General features: G+C 37.9%; 1 protein-coding gene across 3 annotated transcripts in view; it reads right to left on the reverse strand.

The window, feature by feature from the left end:
* The window catches only part of NDUFS4 (NADH:ubiquinone oxidoreductase subunit S4), a 119,174-nt gene extending 105,468 nt beyond the window's left edge, over positions 1–13,706 (reverse strand). For all 3 annotated transcript variants that reach the window (XM_069540519.1, XM_060007050.1, XM_069540520.1), the window contains exon 1: positions 13,572–13,706. In XM_069540519.1, the coding sequence (XP_069396620.1) occupies positions 13,572–13,669 (98 nt within the window). In that variant the 5' untranslated portion in view covers positions 13,670–13,706. The remainder of the gene's footprint in view (positions 1–13,571) is intronic.
* Between the last annotated feature and the right edge of the window lie 206 nt (positions 13,707–13,912).

Below are 13,912 nucleotides of genomic sequence, written 5' to 3' on the forward strand. Positions count from 1 at the left end.
GATCCCTGGGACCAGTTAGCAGTACCCTTGCCCTTTTCATTGCTTGATAATACCAATATAAACCAATTCCATCTTCTTGTCTATGCTAGTCATTTGAGTTTCTAGGTTTCTGTCACTTGCAACTGAGAACGGTCTAACACAAGAGCTAGTATAAACAAAATGTCGTATAAGATCTAATGCTCTCTATGCAAGGGCTACAAAAGCCTGGGATCCATGAATCCCCTGGAAATGTAACTCTTGATTTTATATATTGGAGTGTATACACCTCTAGAAGGAAGTCACCAAAACTTCCATCAGTTACTCAAAATAAATGTCTGACTCCTACATCCTCTCAAAGAAATTAAGATTTATTTGTTGGTGGTCTAAAACAGTGACTCAATGTATTTTTCTGCCCATTTACATGGGCAACAAATTTCCATCTTTTATTAAATGTCATAATTTTCAACCAAATGCACATATATTTTCTTTTAAACCCTTTCTCTGGCCCATTTCTAAGTTTCTTCCTCCTACCACAGTTGAGAATCAATGGTTTAGAATCTGATTCTATGAAGAACTTTTTGGGGGGGTCACCTTTCAGATTTTTTAAACCTATTCAGATGTACTAAAATGCAAGAAATATTAGAATTTAGCTTTTAAATAATTCATCCTAGGCTGGCTGGCCCTGGTAAGATGTAGTAAGCACACTCTATCCTGTCTCTCCCACTGAATACAACCATAAATTCTGGACACGATGCTTGGAAAAGCTATTTGAACACTGAAAAGTAAATAGCAAGCAGATCAGGGAAGATTACCAGAATTCAAAGTATCAGTCAACCAGAGACGAGTTTACCATATTTTTTCCCTCCAGTAGCCCTTGCCTGAACTTAATACAACTGGAAACCTAGAAATGAGCACTTCTGAAGGAGAAGCATTCTGTCCCAAGAAGCTAGAAGGGGAACTAACAGAAATGTCTGAGTGGGAAATCACCCATTTTTTTCTCTTTTCTTTGTTTTCTCGTGCACCAAATGGTAGGCAATCCTATGGCTTCCATACATGGAAACCTGCAAGAGCCAAAAACTAGAGGGAAGGAAACCTTCTTCTCCATTCATTGAAGTTGTGATTTTAAGAAGGTAGGACCAACACCTACTGCTTTTTTGGTTTTTTTCTCTCTCTGTCCTCCCATCCCTTAGCCCCTGATGCAAACGTAACTGTAGGACTGCACTACAAAACAAGGTAGCAAGAGCCACAAGTTCCTAGACGGAAACTAAAAAGGGAAACCCCATGGAATCGGGTCTTCAGAACATAATGGAATTAAACTAGAAATCAGAAACAGAAAGATGAGAGGAAAAATCTCCAAATTCTTGGAAATTAAAACACTTCTAAATAATCCATGTATCAAAAAGGAAGTCTGGAGGGAAATAAGATATTTTGAACCCAAAGATAATAAAATACAACATATCAAAATTTGTGGGATGGAACTAAAGCAATTCAAAAGAAAACAGAAGATGAAGAAGTCCTTCCTAGCTCATTTTGAGTCCAGTATTATACCGATATCAAAACAAAAATAGAACAAAAAAAGAAAACTACAACCAATATCCTTCATAAATATAGATGTAAAAATCCTCAACAAAGTATTAGCAAATCAGACACAGAAGTATACAAAAAGAATTAAATAACACAACCAAGTGGGATTTATCCTGAGAATGCAAGGCTGCTTCAGTTATTTGAAAAATCAACATAATTCAACATACTGACAGGCTAAAAAAGAAAAACCATAATAATATATCAACTGATACAGAAAGGCATTAGATAAAATATAACATCCATTCATGATTAAAACCTATTAGCAATCTAGGAGTAGAAACTTCCTCAATCTGATAAAAGGCATTTCTACCAAAAAAATCTTTACCTAACATTATATTTAACGGTGAAAAACTGAAAGCTTTCCCTTAAGATCAGTAAATGGCAAGAATGTCTACTGTCACCACCCTTGTTTAACACTTCTGGAAACCAAAAAGAAACAAAGGTATAGAGATTGGACAGAATAAATAAACTGTCCCTATTCACATACTACATGATTACCTACTTAAAAAATCCCCAAGAATCTACAAAATACATAAAGAACTAACAAATGAATATAGCAAGGTTGCCTGCAAAGTCAAACACACAAAAATCAGTCCTATTTCTATATATGGCAATGTACAATTACAAACTGAAATTTTAAAAACAAGGCTATTTACCACAGCTCCCCCAAATTGAGATACGTAGGCATAAATCTAACAGAACATACAGGATCTGCAGATTCAAAACTACAAAACACTGATGAAAGAAATCAATAAATAAATGAAGAGACGTCCATATATATAGACTGGAAGGTTCAGCATAGTAAAAATGACAACTCTCCTCAAATTAATCTATAGATCTAAAACAACACCAATCAAAACCTCAGGTGGATTTTTCAAAGATATGGATAAAAATAATTCTAAAATTTAGACAAAAAGGCAAAGGAACTAGAATAGCTAAAAAAATTTTGAAAAACAGTATGAAATTGGAAAAATCACAACTCCTCAATTACATTAACTATAAAGCTATAGTAATCAAGGCTATGTGGTATTGGCAAATGGATTTAGATAAATGGAACAGACCCAGACAAATACAATCAACTGATTGGGCTTCCCTGGTGGCGCAGTGGTTGGGAGTCTGCCTGCCGATGCAGGGGACACGGGTTCGTGCCCCGGTCTGGGAAGATCCCACATGCCGCGAAGTGGCTGGGCCCGTGAGCCATGGCCGCTGAGCCTGTGCGTCCGGAGCCTGTGCTCCGCAACGGGAGAGGCCACAACAGTGAGAGGCCCACGTACCGCAAAAGGAAAAAAAAAAAAAAATATATATATATATATATATATATATATATATATATATATATATAGTCAACTGATTACTGACAAAGGTCCAAAAGCAATTCAGTGGTAAAAGAATAGTCTTTACAATAAATGGGGTTGGAACAAATATACGTCCATTTGCAAAAAAAAATTAAGCTCAACTTAAATCTCACACTTTATATAAAAATTCACTCAATATGGATCACAGATCTGAATAAAAAGATTTCAAAACTTCAAGAAGAAAATAGAGGAAAAAAATCTTCATATCCTGGGGTTAGGCAAAGAGTTCTCTGATATGACAACAAAAGTACAATCCATAAGAGAAAAAAACTGGTGAACTTTATCAATATTAAAAACTTTTACTCTCTGAAAGATACTGTTAAAAGAATGAAAAGAAAAGCTACAGATGGGGAGAAAATATTTGCAAACTACATATCTAACAAAGGTCTTATATCCAGAATATTTTAAGAACTCTCAAAGCTCAACAATAAGAAAATAAACAACCCAACTTAAAAACTGGCAAAAGACATAACAAACACTTCACCTCAATATTATTAGCCATTAGAGAAATACATATTAAAACCACATGAGTTATCCATGATGGAAATGCAAATCAAAACCACCAGATACCACTTCATACTCACTAGGATGGTTATAATAAAGATGGTAATAACGAGTGTTGGCAAGATTGTGAAGCCAATGGAACCCTCATTCACTGCTGGTGGGAATGTAAAGTGGTGCAGACACTTTGAAAAGAGTCTGGCAGTTACTCAGAGGGCTAAACACAGAGTTATCATATTGTCCAGCAATTCAACTCCTCCGTATATACCCAAAAGAGTGAAAACCTGTGTCACACAAAAACTTGTACACAAATGTTCACAGAATGTTATTCATACTAGCCAAAAGGTGAAAACACACCCACTGTCCATCAACTTGTGGATAAAGTGTGATATGTCCATTCAACAGAACATTATTCATCAATAAAAAGGAATCAAGTATTGATACATGCTACAACTTGGTTAAACCTTGAAAACATTAAGAGAAGCCAGTCACAAAAGATCACATATGATTCTCTTTGTATGAAATGTCCAGAGTAGGCAAACCTAAAAGACAGAAAGCAGATTGGTGGTTGCCTAGGGCTAGGGGAAGGGAGAAACAGGGAGTGACAGCTAATGAGCACAGGATTTTTTCTTGGAGTGATGGAAATGTTCTAAAATTGATTTTGAATGGTTGCACAACTCTGTGAATATACTAAAAACCATCAAATCATATATTTTATATGAATGAATTATATGGTAATTATATCTCAATAAAGTTGTTATAAAAAACACAATGAATTATTATTAGACACCAATTAAAATGGCTAAATTTAAAAATACTGACAATACCAATGTTAATAAGGATGCAGAGCAACTAAATTTCCAAACATTGCTGCTGGAAAAGCAAAACGGTATGACTACTCTGAAAAATAGTTTTGCAGTACCTTATAAAGTTGAAGTATATTACCTACGGCCCAGAAATCTTCCTCCTGGGTATCTACTCTAGAGAAATGAAATCATGTTTACATAAAATCCTGTACACAGATGTTTAAAGTGGCTCTATTTACCACGGTCAAAAACTGGACAAAGGGCTTCCCTGGTGGCACAGTGGTTAAGAACCCCTGCCAATGCAGGGGACACAAGTTCGAGCCCTGGTCCAGGAAGATCCCACATGCCACAGAGCAACTAAGCCCATGAGCCACAACTACTGAGTATGCACTCTAGAGCCCGCGCACCTAGAGCCCGTGCTCCAAAACGGGAGAAGCCACCACAATGAGGGGCCCATGCACCGCAAAGAAGAGTAGCCCCTGCTCACCGCAACTAGAGAAAGCCCACACACAGCAACCGACCCAACGCAACCAAAAATAATTAATTAATTTAAAAAAAAAAACTGGAAAAAATTGAAATGTTCTTCAAGGGGTAAACGGATAAATAAACTGTGGTATATCCAAACAATGGAATATGATTTAGCAATAAAGAGAATGAACTACTGATACACACAACTTAGAAGAATCTCAAAGGCATTATGCTAAGTGAAAGAAACCAATCTTCACAAGGTTGTATACCATATGGCTCCATTTATATTACAGTCTCAAAATTACAAAACTATGGAGATGAAGAAAAGATTATTTGTTGCCAGAGATTACAGGGGTAAGGAGGGACTCTTTGGGGTGAAGTCCTTTGGTATTCTGTACACTGATTATTGAGATGGTTACACAAATCCATATGTTTGTTAAAATTCTAAAAACTGTTCACCAAAAGGAAAATAGTGGATTTTTCTTTATAATTTTAAAAATTAAAAAATGTTAAATCCAATTGAGAGTCAATAGTCAATATTGAGAGTCAACAGTCAATATTGAGAGTCAATAGCTTTTCTTTAATTTGGTTTAAATTCACTAGACTACCACTTCTGATCATCTCATTTAGTTTAAAATACAGTATACAGTTCAAAGAAAGATACTAAAAAAATGAAATTCATCCTAAGGAGTACCAAGAGGTAATAAATCTGGTCATTAATTAGGGGTAAATAAACTAGACATGCTAAGCCTGGAGCACAGACTCAGAAGGAGAATGACCGATGACAAATGTCTTCAATTATCTGAAGAGCTGACATGTGCACGAGAGTTAGAATTTTTCCATATAATATTAAAGAGAAACTTCATTTACCAGTGAGCCTAAAAATATAGAGGGTTTTCTAGGGCCACCAGTAATTCACCATATATTCCTCAACTGCTAGATGATCAAGAAGCAGGAAGTTCTGAAGATTCTTGCATTAAACAAAGGGTCAGACAGGATGATCCAAGAGTTTTCTTCCACCTCAAACATTATATGAACTATAACTTCTACAGTTAACCTACCAAAGTAGAAGACACCAAACATCTAAAAAGGTATCCCTTCCTGCCAAAATATCACCTTTCATTGCATAAAAATATTAAATAGCACTCTAAGTTCCAAATTTTTAAAAAGACCAAATAAATTCAAAATCTTAACAAAAGCCTTGTTAAGACCCAGTTTATTTCTCCAAATCTCATTTGTACTAAGGATATTACAATTAAATTCAAATTACTAATGTCTAATTAAATCTAATTTCATTAGACTTAAAAGACAAAAGTTATAAATTTCATGCAAACTTCTATAAGTATATTGAAGAAATTTCTTGAAAAATAAGTACTCTTTCCACACAAAGGGTGGTAGTCCTCAAAAGAGCCAAAACATCTGTATTCACTTTAAAGCTCATCAAGACAGACTGACATTTTTAGGAGAAGCATATGGCTTGCTGAACAGTCATCTAGAACAGGATCTTTCGTCTAGTAAACCCTATTCAAGGACCATTTACTTATGTATGGAGTGGCTGAATAAAGAAAAGAACATATTTTTAAGTCCTAGAAAACACAAAGAAATAAACTCTTCACCTAGCTTTGTTAAGGATACAGCAAAACACATTAGAAAAGCAGCCAGATCTTTACTCTCAGAGACAGTGCTCTCAACATCTGAAACAATTCTAAGAAATCACTGAAACAAAAGAACTCTAGAAAAGCTTTCTTAGAGAACTATATCCAGCCAAAGACCACCTCCCTAAAAAAGGCATTTCCATTTTAAAGGATAAAACACTTTCTTCTTAAAACTCTGAAGGGCAGAGTTCAACAGCTGCGCTATATTAAACCTGAGCCCTTCCAAAAGGAAGAACAAGAGTCTCTGGAGAGCGAGTAACATGGCCTGCTTTCTCCAAAATTATCAAAATGCCTGCTTTGCCTCAAAGGAAAGTTTCTCCAAGAAAAAGCCTCTATACAATACATGGGTGAAAAACAAAACTTAGATTAGGAAAACATGCAAAAATAGAAGCATTTGTTTCTGGAAATCTCCTCCGCCTAAGGCAAAATGCATTTTGAAGTCCTTCAAGACATAGCATGGAAACTATTAAACAAAAAAAACCAAAAACAGTAGTTTTCAGCCCTAGCTTCCCTTCAGAATCACTATAGAGCTAGATCTCAACATAAATTTCCTGAACCAATATATACTGGGACCAAGGCATCTGAATTATTTATGCACACAGCAAGTGATTTTGATGCACAGCAAGGTTTTAAAAACAACTGAACTGGAGCATGATCCCATAGAGGAAAAATTAAAGTCTAGTGAGTAAAGACAAGGAGGAAAGGTCACATTTGAGCAACTAACTAGTTCTAAAGAACCTAAGGTTGTATACACCTACTAAAATACTCAGTAACAAACAGAAAGAAAATTTGAAACAGAAATTCTGAATTGTTCTCATGCCATTACTTAAAGGACAAAAGTCTTAGAATAGTTTGCTAAAATATCCAAATATTTAGATGAAAGTTGTTATGAAGAATCTGATCACTGCAAAGGTTCCATCAGGGTCTCTGGATATTGCAAACTGAAAAAAAGAAAAGTTATAATAAGAGCTCATGTATATGTATTATCTGTCAACCTTTAAAAAGTTCAAGGCTTTGGGCTTCCCTGGTGGCGCAGTGGTTGAGACTCCACCTGCTGATGCAGGGGACACGGGTTCGTGCCCTGGTCCGGGAGGATCCCACATGCCGCGGAGCGGCTGGGCCCGTGAGCCATGGCCGCTGAGCCTGCACGTCCGGAGCCTGTGCTCCGCAGCGGGACGGGCCACAACAGTGAGAGGCCCGTGTACAGGGGAAAAAAAAAAAAAAAAAGTTCAAGGCTTTAATCACAACAAAGTAAATTTCAGCCATTATCAAAGCTTTATTAAGCCTACTTCATTTTACACAAAATTCTACCAGGTTTTACTTGCTTGGTATTCAAATCCATGATAAACGAAAAGTGGCAGTGGAACTGCTAAAGGGGAGCAGACCAATCAAGGAAGGATACAAAAACACTATTAAAAAGTAGACATGGGACTCCCTGGTGGCGCAGTGGTTGAGAGTCCACCTGCCGATGTGGGGGCGCGGGTTCGTGCCCCGGTCCGGGAGGATTCCGCGTGCCGCGGATCGGCTGGGCCCGTGGGCCGTGGCCGCTGGGCCTGCGCGTCTGGAGCCTGTGCTCCGCAGCGGGAGGGGCCACGGCAGTGAGAGGCCCGCATACCGCAAAAAAAAAAAAAAAAAAAAGTAGACACAAGAACTCAGAAAGCACAGCAGACACTTGATAGTTTTTAAAGGCAGCAGAATACGGTAACTATTTCCTAATGATCACTAGAGTGAAGAAAAAGAAAAATATGTTCAGTATACCTTGTTTAATTCATACCTTACATGTATTTTGTTTAAGAGTGTAAGAAAGTATAATAATCAAGTTACCTATACAAAGTCTCTCATCAAAAATAATTACAAAATTTAGGGGAAAAAATCCTTACCACAAAAATAACCACAAAATCCCCTAATTCCTCAATTGGAGACTCTAGCTGTATAAAAGGAACAATGGAATGAAAGTAAAGAGCATCAGATAGTCTTTTAAATACAGGATACACCTTGAGGGGAGGGACAGACTGGGATTTTGGGACTGACATGTACACACTGCTATATTTAAATAGATAACCAACAAGGACCTACTGTATAGCACAGGGAACTCTGCCCAATATTCTGTAATAACCTAAATGGGAAAAGAATTTGAAAAAGAATAGATATATGTATATGTATAACTGAATCACTTTGCTATACACCTGAAACTAATAGAACATTGTTAAACAACTATACTCCAACACAAAATAAAAAATATATATATATATATACCTTGCTAAAAAGAAAACAGAGAAGACACTGAGATTTTAATTTACTATTACCAGACATAATATTTCTCTCTGCAAAAGTCAACATATTCCTTTAAATTGCTAAGTCAGACCATTTCCTAGTAATGTAAACTTAAAATCTGTTTCTTTGTCTGAAAAATGAGAATAAAAACATGTGAGTTGTAGGATTACTGTAAGAAATGGGATAACAAAGGTAACGTCCTTGGCACAGTGGCTAATACACAGTGAGAAATAAATGTTAGCTGCCATTATTAATTTGTACTCAGAATAAACATCATAAAAATGATTCTCAATGTTCACCAAAGGGTATATTTTAGAAGCTTTTCCATTTGAAATGGTCTTATTCTGCATTCACCCCATACCCAGAGACCTCTCTAAAATGTATTATACAGGAATCAATTTGCCCCATCTTTCTTCATTAAGTCCCATGTATTATCAACTTTTAAAAACTTCATGTAAAGTAGCTTGCACACAGCAAGTCTAATAATCACATTTAGTTACTATTATTCCTAAAGAGCTGTCATGCTCTGTGAGTACCCTTTCTCAAATTAAGTTCATTTCCACCTGTTTTAAATTTGAAAACAAAAGAGGAATCAGGACACTTGTCGAAGAAGTGCTTGAGTACAAAAAAAATCTATTTAGGGACTTCCCTGGTGGCACAGTGGTTAAGAATCCACCTGCCAATGCAGGGGACACAGGTTCAACCCCTGGTCCAGGAAGATCCCACATGCCGCAGAGCAACTAAGCCCGTGCGTCACAACTACTGAACCTGAGCTCTAGAGCCCATGAGCCACAACTACTGAGCCCACATGCCACAACTACTGAAGCCCGTGCACCTAGAGCCTGTGCTCCACAACAAGAGAAGGCACCACAATGAGAAGCTCGTGCACCACAACGAAGAGTAGCCTCCACTCACCACAACCAGAGAAAAGCCCGCACGCAGCAACGAAAACTCAACACAGCCAAAAATAAATAAATAAATAAATTTATTAAAGAAAAAAATAACCTGCTCATTTTCAAGTGTGTGTGTGCACGCTCACTTGTGTGTAGAAGAGTCAGTATAGGTTGTTATGCTGAGGCAGCCAACAATCCAAACAACTTTGTGGCTTATAACAAAGTTTGTTTCTGTCACTTTACATTTTATATAACCTATAAGAATCAGCTTCTGCTTTCCTCCATGTTATCTTTATTCCAGGATCTAGGCTGAAAAAAAAGACCCCACCAGGGAAGCAGAGGAAAAAATGACATGGCAAAACATGGGATAGCTCTTGGAGCTTCTGCTTGACATGGTATAACATTCTTGGTTAACATTTCATTGGTCAAGGGACTTTCCTGGTGATCCAGTGGTTAAGAATCTGCCTTCCAATGCAGATTACACGGGTTCGATCCCTGGTCCGGAACTAAGATCCCACATGCCACGGGGCAACTAATCCCACGTGCAGCAACTACTGAGCCCGTGTGCCACAACTAGAGAGCCCATGCGCTACAACTACAGAGCCCATGCCCTCTGGAGCCTGTGCATCACAACCAGAGAGAAGCCCATGCACCACAACTAGAGAGAAGCCCATGCACCACAACTAGAGAGGAGCGAGCCCACGCGCCGCAATGAAAGATCCCCCGTGCCACAACTAAGACCCGATGCAGCCATAAATAAATAAATATTAAAAAAAAAAAAATATGGCGGGTAGAGGAGATGGTCCCCTTGAAAAAAAAAATTCATTGGTCAAAACAAGTCACTTGGCCAATGGAGTGGTGATGTATAATCCTGTCACAGGGAATGGAAATTAATATTATAAATAATAATACCATCTACCACGATATCCACCATCGAGACTAAAGAAAAGAAAAATATTCAGGCTATTCAAACCAATAATAAAATCAGCATTTATTTAGGTAAGGTTTACTATGTGCCAAGCCATTATTCTAATATTTACTAGTGTTAAAATATTTAAATAAACAAAGATGTCTGCTACTGATGAAAACAGACCAACTAATTATGGGTATTTTTTAATGAGGAAAATAAACAAAACAATGAAACCTATTAGAAAACACATTAGAAACATTGAAAGCTCACAAAACTTGGCTTTGATATGTTCCAGACAGCAAAAAGTAGCTGCCCTTCAGAGGAATTTGTTTATCCAGCTTATCTGAAGCAGAAGCTAACCTACTGATTTTAAATGTCCTAAATGTTTTTCAAATTAGGGCTGAGACAGTTTCTTAGCAAGGTGTAATACACACAGAACTCTTATCAAACTTAGTGCCTCTTACTCATTGAAGGTTCCTACAGACTCATATTCATACTGGCTTATCTAACGCTGAAAAAGGAAACATAGCAACAAAATACAGCCAGAGACTGGAGCACAAAATAGGCCTCACAAAGAGGTCCCAAACACTCAGTCCCCACCAGTATTAATTAACACCCTCTGAAGACCCTAAGGAGCTATATTTGAGGTAAACACAAGACTCAGTCCAATTGAGAAGTGATAGAACAGGGCTAGGTGAGATAAGTATGCATGAATAGGTTAAAGAAAACAAAAACAAAAACACTGTATCAAATGTCCTGAGTCCCAAGTATTGCTATTTTGAAATAGAGTGCCATTTTATCTGATTTTAGATTAATATCCTAAATAGTTAAACTTACCCTGGACAATCCCTTAGGAAAGTCAGGGAAAGTAAGAATAAATGTAGGCCATATATCCGGGGTTGTCCCCCCTCTCTTCAGCCCAGGCAAGTAAGAAGCATGTGGAAACAGACTCACTCTAAAGCAGGATCTCAGCAACTAGATCAGCTGAATCAACTACACTGTTTAAACAATTTTTCCTCTTTCTTATGTGTACACATTGTTGGGTTTTTCTGGTTTGCTCTTTGGGTTTTTACAGATATACTAAAGTTAAATTCACAAAAGTTAATGTAGCAGTTAACTGCTTCTTTCCTTCTGCTGATAGTTCCTTTTCTTCAGTATTTATATTTGTTCACTACTCCCTTCTTTATCGAGGGCCTTACTGATTCTATCCCCCCTCATTTCACTGAAGTGATCTGAAATGTCACATCATTTGCAAATATTTTCTAAGCAATAAAATGAATTTTAGATGCAGATGTCCCCAATAATTGGTTCTCTTTCCACGCTCTACCTTTTCAGATCCTCATTCCTCTCAAAACATAATGTGAAGAGAGTGCTTAAGGCCGAAAAGCAAATAATATCTAAGAGAGAAGTGCCATAAATTTCTCTCAAGGTGAAGTGAACAACATAAGCTCCTCGGGTAAAAAAGGTGGTAAAGAAAGCAAATAAATGTATCATTTCACTTGAGCTTAAAATTTGTTTTCCTTGGCTTTTAAGTTTTTTAAAGTCTGAAACAAAGGTCATCTTACATGATTTAAAATTTTATTTTCAAATCTCTTTTAACACATTTGCAAGCAGAAACTCTTTAAATGTGGATAAGTAGTACTAATTAGCAAAGTTTCCAAAATCTAGTATCTTAACTTCGACAACTATAAATTGCTAACAAAATGGCTGTGACTTAGACATACATCCATGTTTTGATTAGCCAGGGACCCTTCAAATTTGTTCTCAGTTCTAGGAATACCATGAACTTCTAGGGAATGCAAAATTAATGCCCATAATATCTAGAAGAATAAGAACTAACCTTGGTCACCTCTATTCTAGACGTAAGTCAACCAGTGGAGCATCTTACCTTAGAGAAATACTCATGTGTAGAACAGTTAACTGTTGTACAAACTTACCTTTCCCCAATCTTACAATTCTTATTTTTCAATGACACTATATTATGTATACATCGCTCTATTATTGCCTTCAAGACTTTTCATAAGTCACTGACATCATCTTTCCCATCCATCATCCACTATTTAAAACCTTAATAAAACTTACCTCCAGAAATCCTTTCTAATTAACTCTAGTTCTAACTCTCTGTATTCCCTTTATGTTTAATATAACACTAAACTAATTAGCGTTTCACTAGACCCTCTTTTCAATTTTTAACCACTCCCATTCCTCCCACCCCTTCATATCTGTCCATCCAGTCTTTCCATCGCTGTTCTAAGCACTCATGTAGAAGATACTGAACATAAGCCCTGGTTAGTATTTATACTAACAAGCTGTGAAAATAGCAATGAAACAAAATAACTCTTCGCAGACAAAAATGCTAGAATGTGTGTGTGCGCGCGCGGGCGCGCGCATGCTGTTGTGTTAGTACTATAATAAAGTCAGGAAAATTCAGAAAAATAGGGAAATGGAGGGTTAAGTAACGAAGTCGAAAAAGAAATCACCATCACAAAAATGCTTCAAGGCAAAACAATGAACGACAACAATCTCTGAATTACTGTATCACTGTGAGGCTTTAATAAAATTCTGGATGGGAAAACTCCCGGCATTACCACCAGTCCTTTAAAAATTACTTTCCAGTACTACTAGCAGTGATATTTTTACTAACGTTGAATTCCAACCGAGTTTTCCTCCCAAGCAGCCTGATAAATAAAACAATCTTTCAGTGCAGAAACCCAATCAATATCACCTAAAGCCGTGGAAGGGGAGGGAGTGATTTAACCCTCCAGTAAAGACTGGAGTGATGGGCAAACAGGTAAAAAAATGGAGGGGTGAGGAAAGTGGGGAGAAAAGTGAGTGAGACTCCGCCCCCTCTCTCTCTGGGGGTTCGGCTCTTAGCTCCGGAGACAGCCCCACTCCGCAGACCCCTCACAGCAGCAGTCCAAGTTCCAAGAAACCAGAGGTACTCCTCCCCCCTCCCCGCATTCACGCCCCCGCTGGCCTGGCCAAGCTTCCCCAGGTCGCAGCTAGTCCCAAATCCGCCCGCCCTCTCCCGTGCAAAGGGTCAGCAGAGGACGTTTTCCCGAGGCCTTCTCCGGGACCCAGCAGCAGAGACCTCCGCAAAAGTGGAGAGACCCGAGAAGCTTGAAGAAGGCTCACAATGCTGTTACCTGGTAGGAACCTTGGAAACGGAAACGGCAGCTACAGCCGCTGCCCTTCTCCCCCGCAACGCTTGCCTCAGCGCCACTGACATTGAGACCGCCGCCATCTTGCTGCAGGCAAACACTAGGACGGATCACCGCAAGGGACAAACTTCCTTCGTTTTCAAGCCAATGGAACCGCAATGCAACGGAGTGGGTGTTTTGGGTTAATTTTATTCTTGTTTGGTGTTTTGTTAAATAATGGAGTTTAGAAAAGAGGTGAAACGTTTGGTTGAAAGAGATAAGAAGGAAAGTGGACGGAAGAAAAATGCAGAAGTGCATTAAGTGTAAAGATCGTCCTCATAGAGTAA

The sequence above is a fragment of the Delphinus delphis genome, chromosome 3, assembly GCF_949987515.2.
Source record: "Delphinus delphis chromosome 3, mDelDel1.2, whole genome shotgun sequence".
In the NCBI taxonomy this organism is placed as follows: domain Eukaryota; kingdom Metazoa; phylum Chordata; class Mammalia; order Artiodactyla; family Delphinidae; genus Delphinus; species Delphinus delphis.